Genomic DNA, 18,062 nt, shown 5'->3' with positions numbered 1-18,062 from the left:
AGGGAAACTGGGAAGGCCGGGCTTTTCTCACCCTGTGTCACAAGGAGGGAAGGTAGAAAGGGGGGGGGGGGTTTGCTACACTGCACAGAGATTTGGCAATGAAAGCGTCGATCGCCTCTGCCCAAATTCCCTCCTGCAGACAAGTTCCTCCGCAAAACTGGTTCTGACTCTAGGGATTCGCCACTGTCTGGGCTCCTGCCAACTCGCCAATCCCAAATACTGAGGTAATTAATCCAGGCGTCTCTCCCCTCGCTTAAGAAACAAAACAGTACAGAGCATCTGTGCAAACAACTCCCGTCAGTCGATCAAGGGGTTTGATCCCTGACACTGCTGCTGAAGGAAGTTCCCTCCCATGGTGGGGGGAGTAGCCACATCCCCCCCCCATTTCCAGGGCAGGGTGGGGAGGAATGCTTAAATATATATATATATATATATAGCACAGCCATACAGTACATGCCCTGCAAATCGATACAGTAGTAAGAAGGAAAAAAAAACAAAGAGGAAAATACTACCTTGATCTTCCAGATGCCTGTCCCCACCCACCCCCACCCCCATGCAAGGTAGAAAAGCACCCCGAAGAGAACTATTGCTCTTTGGGGCCCGTTGACACCCACCCATAACTGGTCCTCGGTGGGATTAAACTGAGCATCTGCCGCCATGGCATGTCAAACAGACAACGTGCGTCGGCACTGTCCATCTCAAGAGGAATCTGTCCTCCAGCCTGAGTCTAACTGTGGCCCCCGTTCTCTCCAGGACCGTCCGCCCCCTTTCTGAGGAAGAATCTCTTCCCTTTCTGCTCTCCGAAATGTTCACGTCTCCACCCGGAATGTTTCTTCAACCAAATCTGTCCTCCTTGGAACCAAAGAATGAGTGTTCCTAAGCAGGGGTCCAGCATCCACCTCTCGCTTTTGGTGGAGAGCGAACGGGAAGAGAAGAACAGCCACGTCTCCAGAGCAGGGCGGAAACCAACCCTGTTCCAAGCCCCTTCCCCACTTCTGGGGAGGGGGGGGGGCTCCTAAGGTCTTTCTCGTTTCCATTCCTACCCTAACCTTCACAACCCACATACATCTTCTCCGTCTCCAGGAGGTACCAGAACCCCCATCGCGAGAGATCACTCTTCAAGAAGGGGGGGGGGGGAAGGCAAAGGAGAGCTCTCTGGCTTCAGGAGCCGGAGAGCTGCCTTTTGTCAAGCGTGCGCCGGCGCTACTTCCAGGGAAGGAAGTCCCTGTCTTTCGTGCAGCCATGTGTGTGTGTGTGGGGGCGTTTCTCAACCCCTCTGATTTGGGCTGCAGGGATGTCAGCTGGTGTGGGATGCGCACGCACAGAAAGGGGACCTACGCTTACGCACAGAAAGGACGCCGTTTGCCGGGGAGGCTGAGAGAAGGACAGCCCCTAGACCAGGAAAGGGGAAAGCTACAGGTTTCTGAAACATCAGTTCAAAAGAGAGAGCTGCGGGGGGGTTAGAGTCGTCACCTTGAAGCATCCAGATAGCACTGCTGGGTAGTTAGTGAACGGGACATTGAAACAGACGCCCCAGGCTGTCGGAAGGACGAGAAGGCGGTCGAGGGCGCGGGAGGGGGGGAGGGCCGCGGGCCTTCAGCCGGTCTTGTGGCTCCCGTCCCCAGTCCGAATTTTCCGCGCCAGGACAGTCGCCTGGGACACTTTCTTGCAGTCGTTCGCCAGGCCGAGGCGGCACATGAGGTCGATGAAACTCGTGGTGAAGTTCCACCTCCAGCCGTACTCGCTGGTGGAGTAGTCGTAGGGGAAGGTGTGGTGGTAGTTGTGGAAGCCTTCGCCTGCGGAGACAGAGACGGGGGAAAGAGGCATTCAGGGCCAAGCGGAGACAGTAGAGTTCCTCTGCAGCCTCCCCCTCCCCAGAGGGCAACTGTGCCACCATAAGAACATCAGAAAGGCCATGCTGGATCAGACCCAGGAGGCCCATCAAGTCCAGCAGTCTGTTCACACAGGGGCCAACCAGGTGCTTCTAAGGAAGCCCACAAACAAGACGACTGCAGTAGCATTTATCCTGCCTGATACAACAGGCCTGCTCCTCTGATCCTGGAGAGAATAGGGACGCAGCATGACTAGCATCCATTTTGACTAGCAGCTGTGGATAGCTCTCTTCTCCATGAAAATGTCCACTCCCCTCTTAAAGCTCTCCAAGTTTGCAGCCATCACCACACCCTGGGGCAGGGAGTTCCACCATTGAACTCTGTGTTGTGTGAAGAAATACTTCCTTTTGTCTGTTTTGAATCTCTCACCCTCTAGCTTCAGCAAATGACTTCACATTCTGGTATTATGAGGGAGAAAAGCTTCTCCCTGTCCACCCTCTCCAAACTATGCACCTCATATAATAGGTGTGCTCATAAGAACCTAAGAAAAGCCCTGCTCTGATCAGACCAAGTAGACACAGGGGAACGTGTGGTGGCCGTTGTAGTCCACCTGTGGGGACAGAGATGAGGGGGAAAGGCGTTCAGGGCCAAGCGGAGGGGGCAGCGTTCCTCTGCAGCCCCCCCCCTCCCCAGAGGGCAACCACCCCACCCTGCTGGGGCTCAGTTCCAAATGTCTCCCACATAGCTCAGGGGTCCCCAACCTTTCTGAGCCTGCGGGCACCTTTGGAATCCAGACACAGGATGATGGGCGCAGCCAAAAAAATGGTTGTCACAAGGAGCAGTGCCCCCCCATACACACACACACAGAGGAAAAGCCCAAGTGCAGGGGGAGAAGAGAGAGAATTAAAAAGACACTGGGAAAGACCGGTGAGAGAGAACAGAATATACACCGTGGCTGCAGCTGCCACTTAAACAATGTTATTTTAATCTGCACATCCAGTCAGATCTTGAACAGATGAAGCTGCCTTCTACTGAATCAGACCCTGGGTCCATCAAAGTCAGTCTTGTCTGCTCAGACCGGCAGCGGCTCTCCAGGGTCTCAGGCAGGGGTCTTTCACATCACCTACTTGCCTCTAGTCCCTTTAACTGAAGATGCCAGGGATTGAACCTGGGGCCTTCCGCATGCCAAGCAGAGGCTCTATCACTGAGCCACAGCCCCTCTCCATGGCTCTCCAGGGTCTCAGGCTGAGATCTTTCACATCACCTACTTGCCTAGTCCCTTTAACTGGAGATGGTGGGGATTGAACCTGGGACTTTCTGCATGCCAAGCAGAAGCTCTACCGCAGAGCCACGGCCCCCTCCGTGGACAATCAGAAGCCCTGCTGAGAAAGAGCCTCAACGGGCTCCACCCACTTTCTAAAAATACTTGGTGGGCACCAAGAAAGGTTTCGGCAGGCACCATGGTCCCAAAGGCCACCACGTTGGGGATCTCTGCTGTGACCCTTTCTTTTGTGAGTCAACCTCCGTTAGCACCAGATATTTCTCCAGAGGTAACTGAGGGAGAAGTGCTTTTCCCTTGATAAACCTTCTTAGGGTAGCACTTGAGAAACGACAAAGGAAGTGCGGGAGAGAGGGGAGAAAGTTATCTTAAAGAGTTCAGAAGTAAGGGGAGGCTCATGCCGTTCTCTCCAGAGGAACTTGCAATCCTGTTTCCTGGTACCTTCGCTCCTCCTATCAGAAGAGTTGGAATAAGCAAAGGCTCTGCTATGGCCAGAGAACATCTTCTTAAGAACACCCACGTCAAAAGGGGCACAGTTCTGCTTACGGTGATGCAGCAAACAACCTCCCCCAAAGCACACAATCCTTCACAATTAACAAAATCTGATTCAGAAATCAGCACTTCATCCCTGATTAATCTTCAGTATTCAACTGATAGCAGACTCACAAATCAGAGAATTGGAAGTGGCCCTAGAGGCCATCTAGTCCAACCCCCTGCTCAATGCAGGATCAGCCTAGAGAATCCCTGACGTGTTTGCTTGAAGACTGCCAAGAGAGGGGGAGCTCACCGCCTCCTTAGGTAGCTGATTCCACTGCTGAACAACTCCTACTGTAAAAAAAAATTCCCCTAATATCCAGCTGGTAATTTAAACCCATTATTGCGAGTCCTATCCTCTGCTGCCAACAGGAACAGCTCCCTGCCAGTTTGAGTCTCCCTTAAGTGGTAGAGAAAGTCGGCATATAAAAACCAACTCTTCTCCTCCTCTAAGTGACAGCCCTTCAAATACTTCAAGAGAGCAATCCTGTCCCCCCTCAACCTCCTCCAGACCGGACATTCCAGAGTCCCTCAGCCTTTCCTCGCAGGGCTGGGTCTCCAGGCCCCTGATCATCCTCGTCCCTTTTCTCTGCACCCACCTACATTCTGCCCGCATCCTTTTTGAAGCGAGGCCTCCAGAACTGCACACAACACTCCAGGTGTGGCCTGACCAATGCGGTGTACAGCACTGACACATATTTCTAACTAGGTTAAATACGGAACATTAACAGTGGCTCTGAACAGGGGCTTATTTCTGGGACCCCATTTGGAAATACCAGGCCCACTGCAGGGTTCACATTCTCTCAATAATACCAAAATATTACCAAGAGAACACAAATCCTGCAGCGGGACCGGCATTTCTACAGGTGGTCTAGTTTAGTGCCTGCTAGAAGCTGAACCCAGAACTGAATTGGGCCAGGATAAACAGTTCAGGAATTCAACTTCTGCCCACCCCCCACAATAGCTGGCCTGTTCTGTCTGAGATGACTGAGCAGCAGGAGACGGGATAAACCACCGAGGTAACAGTACCAATTAATATGGTATCATTGATATGCATTGGCCTTTACAGCCTAACAATGAATTGACAGATTACAATCTGTAACTAGATATGGGGGGAGGGAACAGAGGGAGAAGCCGAAGACTGGCGTGAGGATGACAAGCAGGAAAGGCGCCACCGCCATTGCGGAATCGCTGAGAGGTTGCCCCTGGAGAAGGAGAGGGTGGTAAGGGCGCCAAGGAAATCGCCATAAAGTTTTATCAGAAACCAACATCAGGAGAAGCTAGTGCCAAGGGCCAAAGATAAAACACAGCCCACGCATGATGGATGAAGAATAAACGCCTCATGATAAGAGACCCAAATTGACTCACCTGGAACAGGACAAGGGCAGCACAGAACCAGAGATTTCAAAACACACAAAAGCTGCTTTATACTGAATGAGACCCTTGGTCCATCAAGGTCAGTATTGTCTACTCTGACTGGCAGCTGCTCTCCAGGGTCTCAGGCTGAGGTCTTTCACATCACCTACTAGCCTGGCCTCTTTAACTGGAAATGCCAGGGATTGAACCCAGGACCTTCGGCATGCCAAGCAGATGCTCGACCTCTGAGCCATGGCCTCTCCCCTATATCCTGTCTTAGAAACATCACTAAATTCCAGCTGTTTTGGCAGTCCAATGGTGAACATGACTCAAGGCTTTTTCTAAGGAGTGGATTTGCGTAATTTAGAATATTTATATCCTATCCATCAATCACAAAACTGATAAGCCCCAGATAAGGAGGCACAAAGTCAAGGGCGTTGTTTTTCAGTGGCCAGGTCCATGTTGTGCCCCCAACAAAGTCCCGTGAGCGCTCAACCAGTCACCACAACACTTTCAAAAGAGTGTTGAAATTCAAGACGAATTTGAGAGGAACATCAACAGCCCAGAACACTCCAGGAACGTGGAATTCTGCAACTAACTCAAACCCCCTTCTGAGAACTTCAGGTCCTTGGCGGGGTGACGGCCGTTTCAATCGAGGGACTTCACTGAAGCAGTTTGGCCCAAGAGCTCTCCAGTTTGGCTCCAAGAGCTCGCTTTAAGTGAGGCCAGACTCATACACAGGTCAAGATCACCTAGAAATGCAACTGCTTCTCCATGTGGCAATTATACAACATAAGAACATCAGGAAAGCCCTGCAAGAGGGATGCAGCAGCGTTACCCTGCCTGTGTTCCACATCACCTAATGTAATAGGCATGCTCCAGTCCTCTGATCCTTGAGAGAATAGGTGGGCAACATAAGAACATAAGAAAAGCCCTGCTGGATCAGACCCAGGCCCATCAAGTCCAGCAGTCTCTTCACACAGTGGCCAACCAGGGGCCTCTAGGAAGCCCACAAGCAAGATGACTGCAGCAGCATTGCCCTGCCTGTATTCCACGGCACCTAATATTGGACTTGACGGGCCTTGGCCTGATCCATCAGGGCTTTTCTTATGTTCTTAAGATACATGTGCTAAAGGAACATGCCTAGTATATTAGGTGCTGTGGAACACAGGCAGGATAATGCTGCTGCAGTCATCTTCCTTGTGGGCTTCCTGTAGGCACCTGGTCAAACACTGCTGGACTTGATGGGCCTGGGTCTGATCCAGCAGGGCTTTTCTTATGTTCTTTCCTAGTCACTCCAGAGGAAAGAACGCCCAACCCCCTGCACCCCCGGTCAGTTCCCATTGCCTCTGTGCCCTCCACATACCTAATGCTCCAAAGACGACTAAGTGGTTTTCCCTGGGATTGATGTGGTGGTCGTAGGGCCGGTTGCCATACATGTGGGCAGCACTGTTGACCAGCCAGGTGGCGTTCAGGATGGCGGTGTAGCGGAGGATGGCAGCCAGTAAGAAGCTGGTCCAAAAGTTTTCTCCCCAGAAGTACCAAGGCACGAAGGAAGGGAACACGAAGCACAGCAGCAGCACCGAGGTCTTGTAATACCTGCCAGGAGAAGAGGACAGGATGCCGTGGACTGAAGACACTCTGGGGGTGGGGGGTGGGTGGGGAGAGATCACAGTGGAATCCTCAGATTTCACACTGAATGTTATGGACTTTTCCTGCTGACTTCACTCCCTGGTTAACTATTTGGGTTAATGGACAAATTTCAATAAGCCCCCCAAAACCAAGGTTTCCCAAAGTTCAGCCTACGGTTTTAGAATATTCAGAACAGGAACTAACAGATCTTTAATTGTGAACGCTTAGAAGATTTTGCATGTATGCGAAACAGCACACGTTCCTTATCATCTCCCCGCCCCCTTTGCTCACCTCCTCTGGAACATCACAATTTTGTCTGCCTTCAGGTCGGAAAGGTCCAACTTCTTGCCCTTCGCAATGACGTCCGGGTGTTTGCGTACCAGCAGCCAGCCGACGTGGGAGAAGAAAAAACCCCGAGTTGCATTGTGGGGGTCAGCATCTGTTTCAGAGAACTTGTGGTGGACGCGGTGGTCTCTGGCCCACTCATAAATATCATTCTAGATGAAACACAGCCACGGGGACAAATATATTAATGACATTCTGTGTTGCATAACCTGACTTTCCCCAAGAAGCTATTATATCCCGCCCTGTTCTCAAGGCCAGTAACAACACTTCCTTGTCCTGAATGACTGATATAAGCCAAATTTATTCCCACTTTACAGAAGCAGAACTGAGAACGACACGGCCTTAAGAGTGACAAGCCTCGGCCAATCCAGGGATAAGCTGGAACTTGAACCCAGATCTTTCGCACCCTGGTCCATATACTAACCCCTAAACCACATTGGTCCCAAGAGCCAGTTGGGGGCACACACCATTTCTTTCTTTCAGTGAGCAGCCAGTGTGATGTAGCGACAAAAATAGCTAATGCAATCTTGGGGTGCATCAACAGAGGCATAACAGCCAAATTGCAAGATGTCATAGTCCCGCTGTACACCGCATTGGTCAGGCCACACCTGGAGTACTGTGTGCAGTTATGGAGGCCTCACTTCCAAAAGGACGTGGACAGAATCGAGCCAGTGCAGAGGAGAGCGACGAGGATGATCAGGGGCCTGGAGACCAAGCCCTACGAGGAAAGGCTGAGGGACTTGGGAATGATTAGTCTGGATAAGAGGAGGTTGAGGGGGGGACATGATTTCTCTTGAAGTATTTGAAAGGCTGTCACTTAGAGGAAGGCAGGGAGCAGTTCCTTTTGGTAGCATAGAACAGGACTCTCAATAATGGGTATAAAATGCGGGCAGAAAGGTACCAGCTGGACATTTGGAAAACATCTTTTGTACAGTAAGAGCTGTTTGGAAGTGAAATTGGCTCCCTGGGGTGGTGGGTGAGGCTCCCCCTCACCAGCAGTCTTTAAGCTGAGGCTGGACAAACACTTGTCAGGGATGCTCTAGGCTGATCCTGCATTAAGCAGGGGGTTGGACTAGATGGGCTGTGTGGCCCCTTCCAACTCTATGTTTCTATGAAATTATCACTTTTTGAAGATGGTTTCGATGGTGTTAGAAGGACAGAGGGCGGGTAGACCCACGTCAATGTGGGGAGTATAGAGATCCTGTGTTGTAGCATACCAGCTTTTATGGGTTTTGCCCTCCTCTCTCTGACCACCGTTCCATGTGGCTTTTCTCTACATAGGTCCCACAGTCCCCAGCGTAGCCTTCTTAGCAGACAAAAAGAGACACACACACACCCTCTTTTGACATGCAACCTTTCCCAGCCACCTGGAATTTGGGCACACTGCTCTCCGCCCTTACATAGTCCTTACCTGAAAGGCCATGGAGTTGGCGATAGCCAGTAAGAGCCGGAGAGCAAAGCTCGCTTTGTAAGACCGATGACTCCAGAGACGATGCGCCCCTGCCGTGATTCCCAAACCGCTAATAAGGAAGCACACAAACCCTGCAACAGTGTAAAGAAGCGAGTCAAAAGGAAGTCACACCTATGCTTCAGCATCATCCAGCCAAAAGATCCCCATTATAAGAAGAGTGGGGTTTTATACCCTGATTCCCTTCCCCTCCCCACAACAGGCACCTTGTGAGGTAGGTGGGGCTGAGACAGTTCGGAGAGAACTGTGACTAGCCCAAGGTCCCCCAGCTACTCTCCGTCCAAAGTTGCAAACTGCCTGATTCTTTCTTAAAAGTGAGAAAAATCCCACCTTTTAAAATTTTATTTGTGTGGCTCATTGACTGCTATTTTCCCCCCAGGGACGCAGCTGGAGAAACAAAGGGACAAGACGGAATAAAAACAAACGCTCGGGTGGAAACCATGCTTTGCCGTCTGATGGTAAATGGTTTTTCTGACCAAAAAAAAAAAAAAATGTCATGAAAGGTATAGTTAGTTTGTTCAAACTTCCATGAAAGTTTACATTGAATTACCTGTTAGTTCAAAAGGGAAAAAAAGAAAAGGTGTTCAAATCCCCTGCCCAAAAGAGCATTAAAATCACCAAATTATTTAACCCTGGGCAAGAAGTCCCAGAGAGGTTTGAAACGTGCGCCTAATTGCAGGGGAGGGGCTGTGGCTCAGTGGTGGAGCATCTGCTTGGCATGCAGAAGGCCCCAGGTTCAATCCCCGGCATCTCCAGTTAAAGGGACCAGGCAAGTAGGTGATGCAAAATACCTCCGCCTGTGACCCTGGAGAGCCGCTGCCAGTCTGAGTAGACAGTACCGACTCTGATGGGCCGGGGGTCTGATTCAGGATAAGGCAGCTTCATACATTCATATAATTATCTTTAGCCAATAACTGATGAAGACTTTACATTACATTTTCCAGCTTCTGTGCTGCTAATTAAATACTAATTTAAAACGCTTTGTGCTCCTTGCATAGAATTTAGGAATGCTAAACGCGCACTGACCATCCTGCTCCTTATTTTGACCATCTCAGCAACCACAGAAATACCTGCTGGACACAAGATCTTTCCCCACAATCTTCTGCGGAACGGCTGCCAGGAGTCACTCCAGAAGGGGCCACCTCAGAGCCAGGCCTGGCAGCCAACATCAGCCATCACCGAAGCCCCAGGACTTCGGGCAGGGCCAGCTATGGGGTGGGTCCAGGCCGGAGGCCGAACACCTTGGCGTCAAAGTCCTGGAATTCGACACCTTTGTCCCTACGAGACTCAGTTTGGAGAGCCAGCATAGTGTGGTGGTTAAGAGCGGTGGTTTGGAGCAGTGGACTCTGATCTGGAGAACCAGGTTTGATTCCCCACTCTTCCACATGAGTGGTAGAGGCTAATCTAGTGAACCAGGTTGGTTCCCCAGTCCTCCACATGAAGCCAGCTGGGTGACCTTGGGCTTGTCACAGCTCTCTTAGAGCTCTCTAAGCCCCCCCCCCCCCTTCACAGGGTGTCTGTTGTGGGGAGGGGAAGGGAAGGTGATTGTAAGCTGGTTCGATTCTTCCTTAAGTGATAGAGAAAGTCGACATATAAAAACCAACTCTTCTAAAGTGAAAGGGGAGCTCTTTTCATGGTTCGGAAGCCGGCGGGAGCCTGGCTGTTGCCCCAGAGAGGCACCTCACAATGGCTGCAATACACTTTTCAATCTGTTTAACCGCCCGCAAGAGAGAGCCTGTTTCCACGTTCGCAGGTTACAATTAATCTCTCCCCCCCACCCAAAGCCCTTTGAGAGCCAAGCGGAACATTATGCTGAGAAGAGTGAAATCCCACTGAGAGGAACAAAAGGGAAAAGGACGGAGAGAAACAATTAGACAATTCTGGAGAGAGAGAGAAAGGAACCCTGGCACATCCCTTGCTTACCCCAGAGCAAGGTGGCAAACTTTGCAGCGGGAATGATGGAGAGGGAGTAGAGGGCGGCTGCGTGGAGTATGGCCATAAGGATGATGTTCCTCCAGACATAGATCACGGCAGGCTTGGGGCCCGTCTTCTCCCGGTAGGTCTCATCAAAGATGTCGTCAGTCATGCCTCTCTCTGCTCCCAGGTCTTCGCCGGTGGGGACTTCTTTCTCGGTGACAGCTGCCCCATTCTGGGCCTTGGAAGCAAAGGCGGTGGGGTAAATCGGAGGGAACTGGAATGACAAGGGGGTGGGGGAGAAACCAAGTCACGTCAAAACTCCATAGAAGATCGAGAATCAGCTGCGGCTAAGTAGATATCACCTGCGCGTATCAGGAGTGCTTGAAACCGCCTCCGGGTGGACCCTGGTAGATACCGTCAGGAGAAAAATGACCGGGAAAAGAAAGGCAGCATGGTATAGTGGGTAAGAACAGCGGAGTCTAATCTGGAGAACCGGGTTTGATTCCCCACTCGTCCACATGAGCAGCAGACTCTGATCTGGAGAACAGGGTTCGATTCCTCCACATGAAGCCAGCTGGGTGACCTTGGGCCAGCCACAGTTCTCTCTGAACTCTCTCAGCCCCACCTACCTCGCAAGTTGCCTGTTGTGGGGAGAGGAAGGGAAGGTGATTGTGAGCCGCTCTGAGACTCCTTAAAGGCAGAGAAAAGCAGGGTACAAAAACCAGCTCTTCTCCTCCTCCTAAAAGTAGTGGTTGAGGAACCCGACAGACGGAAGGGAGCTCAAAACAGAGGCCCTGGAGGGCAACAGGTGTGTCAGCCCCCAGGGGGCTTGCTTCTGAGTAAACACGCGCCAGATCAGGCTGCAAGTCACCTAACAAAAGTCACAGACTTCACTAGATGCGTATATGGAATCCCTTTGCACTTTATTTCTACCGTGCTTTTCTCCCCAACGGGGAAGCTCGCAATATTGTGGCTTGGACACGCCCTGGGTTACTTCCTGCTTGGTGCCAAGCAGCCTTGGTGGCCACCCTGTTAAAGAAACCTTCGTATTCATCGTTATTCGTCAGAGATGCTCCAGGCTGATCTTGCAATAACCAGGGGGTTGGACTAGATGGCCTATATGGCCCCTTCCAGCTCTATGATTCTATTCTGGATAAATTAATCGAGAAGGCTAGTTCTTTTGCCTGCGGCGCAATCAGTCGCTGGCAGGATCACCCCAAGGGCCCTGGAAGATGAGCAAGTGACGTTAGGAGGACTAATTCATAACACAAAGGTGGCCGGGTACATGGAAAGAGTGGGCAGGGAGAAGCTTTTCTACCTCTCTCCTAATACTAGAACGCGGGTTCATCTGCTGAAGCTGGAGGGTGAGAGATTCAAAACAGATAAAAGGATGGATTTCTTCACACAACACAGAGTTCAATGGTGGAACTCCCTGCCCCAGGATGTGGGGGTGGCTGACAACTTAAAAGGCTTTAAGAGGGGAGTGGACATGTTCATGGAGGAGAGGGCTATCCATGGCTACTAGTCCAAATGGATACTAGTCATGATGCATACCTATTATCTCCAGGATCAGCAGGCCTATTGTATTAGGTGCTGTGGAACACAGGCAGGCCGATGCTGCTGCAGTTGTCTTCTTTGTGGAATTCCTAGAGGCACCTGGTTGGGCCCTGTATGAACAGACCGTTGGACTTGATGGGCCTTGGTCTGATCCAGCAGAGCTTTTCTTAGGTTCATCATAGAGTTGGAAGGGACCACCAGGGTCATCAACCCCCTGCAGGAAACTCACAACTACCTTCCACACACACACCCCGTGCCCAGAAGATGGCCAAGATGCCCTCCCTCTCATGAACTGCCTAAGTTCATAGAATCAGCATTGCTGACAGGTGGCCATCTAGCCTCTGCTTAAAAGCCTCCAGGGAAGGAGAGCCCACCACCTCCCAAGGAAGCCTCTTCCACTGAGGAACTGCTCTAACTGTTAGAAAATTCTTCCTAATGTCTAGATGGAAACGCTTTTGATTTAATTTCCACCCGTTGGTTCTGGTCCGACCTTCTGGGGCAACAGAAAACAACTCGGCACCCTCCTCTATATGACAGCCCTTCAAGTACTTGAACATGGTTATCATATCCCCTCTCAGTCTTCTCCTCTTCAGGCTAAACATACCCAGCTCCTTCAACCTTTCCTCATAGGACTTGGTCTCCAGACCCCTCACCATCTTTGTTGCCCTCCTCTGGACACAGTCCAGCTTATCTTATGTACCTCTGAGCCCAACCTCACAGTGAAAGCACCATTCTGAATAAAATTTCCATCCTTCTTACCCCACACTGATTTAAATGGATCTAGATGGGTATAATTTTGTTTAGGGCTGCACTGTAAATACTGTGAAAAACAAACCCCCAAAATGCAGTACCCTGCCAGCAGATGCATCCAACAGAGCTCTGCCAGAGCTTCCCTTTTGGGTTAGCAGCAATATTCTGCCTCATGCCAAGGGTTGCCAACCTTGGGAGGGAGGGGGCTGGAGATCTCCCAGAATTATAACGGATCTCCAGACTAATGAGATCAATTCTCCTGGGGGGGGGGGGGAATGGCTTCTAGGACTTTGGGACATCACATCCCTGCTGAGGTCCCTCCCCAGGATCCACCCCCCCTCCAAATCCCCAGGAATTTCCCATCCCAGAATTGGCACCCCTAATTCTTCCGTGTTCATTGCACAGAACGAAATGCTCCAAATCATCACAATTTCCCAAAAAATAAAAAAGGCAAAGGCCTTTTTTTCCTGGGCAGAACAGACGTCACTCGTAGTCGGAAATGTTCTCTGTCCTGAGGAACGCTACACCTCCACCCTCCTGCCTGATGAAGAGTTCAATGCGACTCAGGAGCCGACACCTTTGGCCAGCATAAATTAATATCAGCATAAATACCAAGTGATGCAGTCCAGCCCCAGTTTAGAAACCCCATTCCCATTAATACGGAAAGCCCAACGCACGGGCCCGCTCGAGAGCTCCTGCCCCCTCGGAGAGCAGCAGGGCTGGATCGGGGCCAAAGTTCCCGGGGCCAGCCCTTCCTCTGGCCGGTTCTGGGTCTCCTGAGCAAGACCGGCTGGGGGCATCCAGGGCTGCTCCTCTCCTGGTGCGTGCCTCAGTTTCCCCCGGCTGCCCGGCTGCTCCTAGGATCCCAGGACTGGAAGGGCCCACCGGGGTCATCTAGTCCAGCCCCCTGCACCCATTCACAGCTGCCCCCCTCCCCAGTGATCCAGGCCCAGAAGACGGGGGGGGGAGCCCCCCTGGGGTCCCTGGCCAGTGCGGCCTGGAGGGCCATGGCCCCCTGACCTCCGAGGGGCGGTGGGCATTCCCGCCGTCGCCGTCGCCCTCGGCACGGGGGCGCGCCTCCCGAGCGGGCCCGCGCTTACGCCGCCCCGCCCGCAGCGCCAAGCGGGCCCTGCGCAGCCCGTCGGGGGGGGGAGCCCAGCCGCGCGCCCCCTGGCCGTGCTGGGCTCAGGCCGGGGGGGTGGGGGTGGGGGGTGGAGGTGGGGGGCACCTGCCGGCAGCCATCCTCCGCAGGCCCCGCCGACCCACCGGGGCGCCCCCGCCGAGCCCAGGAAGGAAGGAAGGGCGCTGGGGATGCGGCCCCGGACCCGCTCCGCTCTGCTCGCCCAGGGCGCTGCTGCAGCCGCCGCCCCCTCCCTCCTCCCGGCCCGTGGCGCAGCGCTGGCGCCCCCTCCCCTCGCTCGCTCCGGGCGGCGCTCACCTCCTCCTGGACGAGGTGGGCGGGCATGGCGGCGGCGGCGGCGGTCTTCGCAGGGGTGCTGCGGATGCTGCTGCTGGTGCTGCTGCTGCGAGTGTGGCTGCCGGAGCTTCGCCGGCGGCTATTTAAGCGCCCCGGAAGGAGGGATGGAGGGAGCCTCGTGACCCGCCGGTGGCCTTTTGCTTGCAGCGCGGGTGGGTGCCGAGGTCGGCTCCGCTGCGCTGCGCTGCGCGGGTGTCGGGGTTCGGCGGCGGCTGCGGGTGCCGTAGAGTCGCTGCGCAGCTGGGGACGGCGGCGGCGGAGGGGGCGGGCCCGGCTTTTGGCACGGCGCGGCTCCCATTGGCTGGCGCGCCCTTGGCCCACCGCGCCGCCGCCGCCCCATTGGCTGCCCGCAATCTGCTGTTGGACGGCGGCGGCGGCGGAGGGGGGGGGCGGCTGTCTGTCTGGCTGTCCGGCCGGCGGGGGAGAGCCGGCCGCAGCCACGCGCCCGGCGCAGGAGCCGCGCCGCCGGCAGGGCGCTGACCGGCAGTGACCCCGCGGGGAGGGAGGGAGGCAGGGAAGGCAGGAGGGCTGCCTTCACGCGGCGCGCGGTGGTTGACCGGGGGAACTCCCCGCCCCAGGATGCGGCGCGGGCTGCCAGCGTGCAGGGCTGCAAGAGGGGGGTGGACACGTCCGAGGGGGAGAGGGCTAGCCGCGGCCACGCGTCGAAAATGGGCCCTGGTCAGGATGCACACCTCTCCTCTCCAGTCTCAGAGGAGCAGGCCTATTCTGTCCGGTGGACTACCCATATGGATACTCGTCCTGGTGATGCCTGCCCGTTCTCCCCAGAACCAGAGGAGCAGGCCTGCTATGTTAGATGCCATGCAACACCGGCAGGATAAATGCTGCTGCGGCAGTTCACTTGCATGTGGGCTTCCTGGAGGCCCCTGTGTGAACAGACTGCTGGGCTTGATGGGCCTCCTGGGTCTGATCCAGCAGGGCCTTTCTGAGGCTCTTATGAAAACCCACTCTGCACATGCTCAAAGGGACTCTTCTGGAAAGAAAACCCACTCTGCACACGCTCAAGGGCATTCTTCTGGAAGGTTAAATGGTGGAACTCCCTGCCCCAGGATGCAGTGATGGCTGCCAATTCGGAAGGCTTGAAGAGGGGAGTGGACATGTTCATGGAGGAGAGGGCTAGCCATGGCTACTAGTCCAAATGGATACTAGTTGTGATGTATAGCTATTCTCTCCAGGATCAGAGGAGCAGGCCTGTTATATGAAGTGCTGTGGAGCACAGGCAGGATGGTGCTGCTGCAGCTGTCTTGTTTGTGGGCTTCCTGGAGGCACCAGGTTGGCCCCTGTGTGAACAGACTGCTGGACTTGATGGCCCTTGGTCTGATCCATCAGGGCCTTTCTTATGTTCTTAATGCTAGTCATAATGCATACCTATTCTCTCTACTATCAGAGGAGCATGCCTATTCTATTAGGTGCTGTGGAACGCAGGCAGGAGAATGCTGCTACAGCCGTCTTGTTTGTGGGCTTCCTGGAGGCACCAGGTTGGCCCCTGTGTGAACAGACTGCTGGACTTGATGAGCCTTGGTCTGATCCAGCAGGGCCTTTTCTGATGTTCTTATGACAACAAACAGCCCGTCCAGTCCGTCCGTCATGGGAAACGCACGAAGCAGCTGCAGCCCCGTGGGGCCGGGAGCTGGCCTACCTCACAGGGGTGGCGTGACCAGCCTTGGGGAAAGAAGGCGCCAAGGTGCAAGAAAGGCCCGGCGTGAGCAGGGCTTGGTTTATGCACAAGCTCCAGTTGAGGGCCACAGTTTATGAGGGGTTTCCACATTTCCCCTCACCACCCAAATTCCTAAAAATAATACATAGGCATTTCCTTGGTAACGCCGTGGGGCCTGTGAAGCATAGAGTCATAGAGCTGGAAGGGACCACCAGGGTCATCTAGTCCAACCCCCTACACAATACAGGAAATTCACAACTACCTCCCCCCCACACCCCCAGTGACCCCCTACTCCATGCCCAGAAGATACCACCCCACCAAAAAAAAACCCAACCCTTCAGCATGATGTAGGCTAGGGCATCGTATCTTAATCCAGGACCAAGTGCAAGTTCTAGGACTGAGCCAGGACAGGACACATCTGAGCCAACACAGACGTTTATTGGTTTGCCTTTACCCCCAACGGGGCCTCCATTTTATCCTGACAACAACCCTGTGAGGTAGGCTGGACTGAGAGTGTGCGACTGGCCCAAGGTCACCCAGCCGGCTTCCATGGAACGAGTGGGGATTGATTGATTTTATTATTGCGGCAATAGCCAGATAAACTACAAACTTTATCAATTAAAATCGATTACGAATTTAAATAATTAAATTAAATTAAAACCTCTGTATACCAAATACAGATAAAGGTATAACAGTTAATAATCACGGGGATTGGAACCCGGGTCTCCCAGATCTTAGTCCAACACTCTAACCTCTGGGTCAAACCCAGATCGGCAGTTTGGAGGGTGTCGGAAGTGACCCTCGGCTCTCGCCTGGCTGTGATCACAAGCCGGCTTGTGGGGGGCTCCCCCCGGGTGGTGCTTACAGGGCAGTCCTGGGTGGAGCTACTCCAGGCCAGGCCCTGCAGAGTTCAGCCCAGGTTAGGAACTTCGGCAGGTGCCGGGGCCTGTCTCTCTAGCCTTCACCCTCTGGCATCAGGACCAGCCAGGTTGGCCTCCCTTCCACGGGCCCCTCAAGGAGCACCTGCCCCCTCTGGTTCCAGCGGCTAGCTAGGTAGTCAGGGCCAAGGACTGGGGGCCAGCGTGGTGTAGTGGTTAAGAGCGGTGGTTTGGAGTGGTGGACTGATGTGGAGAATCAGGTTTGATTCCCCACTCCTCCACATGAGCGGCGGAGGCTAATCTGGTGAACCAGGTTGGTTTCCCCACTCCTCCACATGAAGCCAGCTGGGTGACCTTGGGCTAGTCACAGCTCTCTTAGAACTCTCTCGGCCCCACCTACCTCACAGGGTGTCTGTTGTGGGGAAGGGGAGGGAAGGAGATTGGAAGCCGGTTCGATTCTTCCTTAAGTGGTAGAGAAAGTCGGCATATAAAAACCAACTCTCCTCCTCCTCCTCCTCCTCCTTTGTCTTCACTGTCCACTGGGTATACCAAATGAAGGGGGGGGCATCAAGACGCACTATTGCCGTTCCCCGTCTGTGAGGCTGGAGGGCTGTTGAGCTGTCAGGGGGCCGCGGTTTTCTGCAGACCCCCTCCCCGGTATGCAGGAAGTGATGCCCCTGACCTTGAGACCTGGGAAGAGGGTCCCTGGCTTATTCGGCTGGGTTTTGGCCTGGCCCCCGTTGCCAAAAGAGAGCTTGGCCAACCTCAGATGGAATATTTCCCACAGACTGTTTACTTTGCAGCAGATGGACTCTGGTCACTTGTTCTGCAGACAGCAGGGTTCAAGTTCGTCACCCGGCTAAAACTATCTGGCACAGCAGGAAGAAGCGGGGGGCGGGGGGGAGAGAGAAGGACACCCGCCCGGGCCCTTAGCACGCTGTGACTTGTCAGAGCAGACCAAACCTGGCTAGGGTGGCCGGTGGCCTGACTCGGTAAGAGGCAGTGCCAGTTATGCCGATGCCCGCCTCTCCCCAGAGGCTCTAGGAATGTACAGGCTGTATTCCCAGCGACTGCGGCCTGCTGACCTTGGGCAGCTGAGAGGCATGCCCCTTCCGTGTGGCCTGGTCTCCGGCGAAGGCTTTCCGAAATGATCTTTTATGATCCGGAGGAACGAGAGGAGGGGGGAGCGGCTCACCTGGGGACTGCAGGCCTTGGGAAGAGAGACGGACAGACAGCAGGGGCTTGGCCTCAGGTGTCCTTGGGCGACTCCTGGCAAATCTTGGAGGGCAGAGCTAGAAAATGCCTGCCGCTCTTTGGTTCTTCCCCCCTGGGGACTTTTTAGGGTTTGTCGCCAAATGTCGT

At 53.8% G+C, this 18,062-nt stretch overlaps 1 protein-coding gene across 1 annotated transcript; it reads right to left on the bottom strand.

The window, feature by feature from the left end:
- Positions 1-1,578: 1,578 nt before the first annotated feature.
- Positions 1,579-14,135, bottom strand: SCD (stearoyl-CoA desaturase). The gene is made up of 7 exons (XM_056850553.1): positions 13,937-14,135; positions 13,691-13,854; positions 10,370-10,637; positions 8,390-8,520; positions 6,925-7,130; positions 6,368-6,600; positions 1,579-1,796 (listed from the first exon to the last, which is right to left on the bottom strand). The coding sequence occupies exons 1-7, from the start codon at positions 14,133-14,135 to the stop codon at positions 1,597-1,599; spliced, it is 1,401 nt and encodes a 466-aa protein (XP_056706531.1). The 3' UTR covers positions 1,579-1,596.
- Positions 14,136-18,062: the final 3,927 nt, after the last annotated feature.

This window comes from Euleptes europaea, chromosome 5, assembly GCF_029931775.1.
Source record: "Euleptes europaea isolate rEulEur1 chromosome 5, rEulEur1.hap1, whole genome shotgun sequence".
NCBI lineage: Eukaryota > Metazoa > Chordata > Lepidosauria > Squamata > Sphaerodactylidae > Euleptes > Euleptes europaea.
Note: the sequence above shows the minus strand (reverse complement) of the source record. Positions and strands in the feature narration are given on the sequence as shown.

Bases quoted from the DNA above. Each gene is read 5' to 3' on its own strand.
- SCD (XM_056850553.1), bottom strand. From the start codon at position 14,135: ATGCCCGCCCACCTCGTCCAGGAGGAGGTGAGCGCCGCCCGGAGCGAG. The intron at 13,855-13,936 runs GTGGGTCGGCGG...CCCCGGCCTGAG, and splicing joins GGCTCGGCGGGGGCGCCCCG to CCCAGCACGGCCAGGGGGCG. The intron at 1,797-6,367 runs GTATGTGGAGGG...CTGTCTCCGCAG, and splicing joins AGTCGTCTTTGGAGCATTAG to GCGAAGGCTTCCACAACTAC.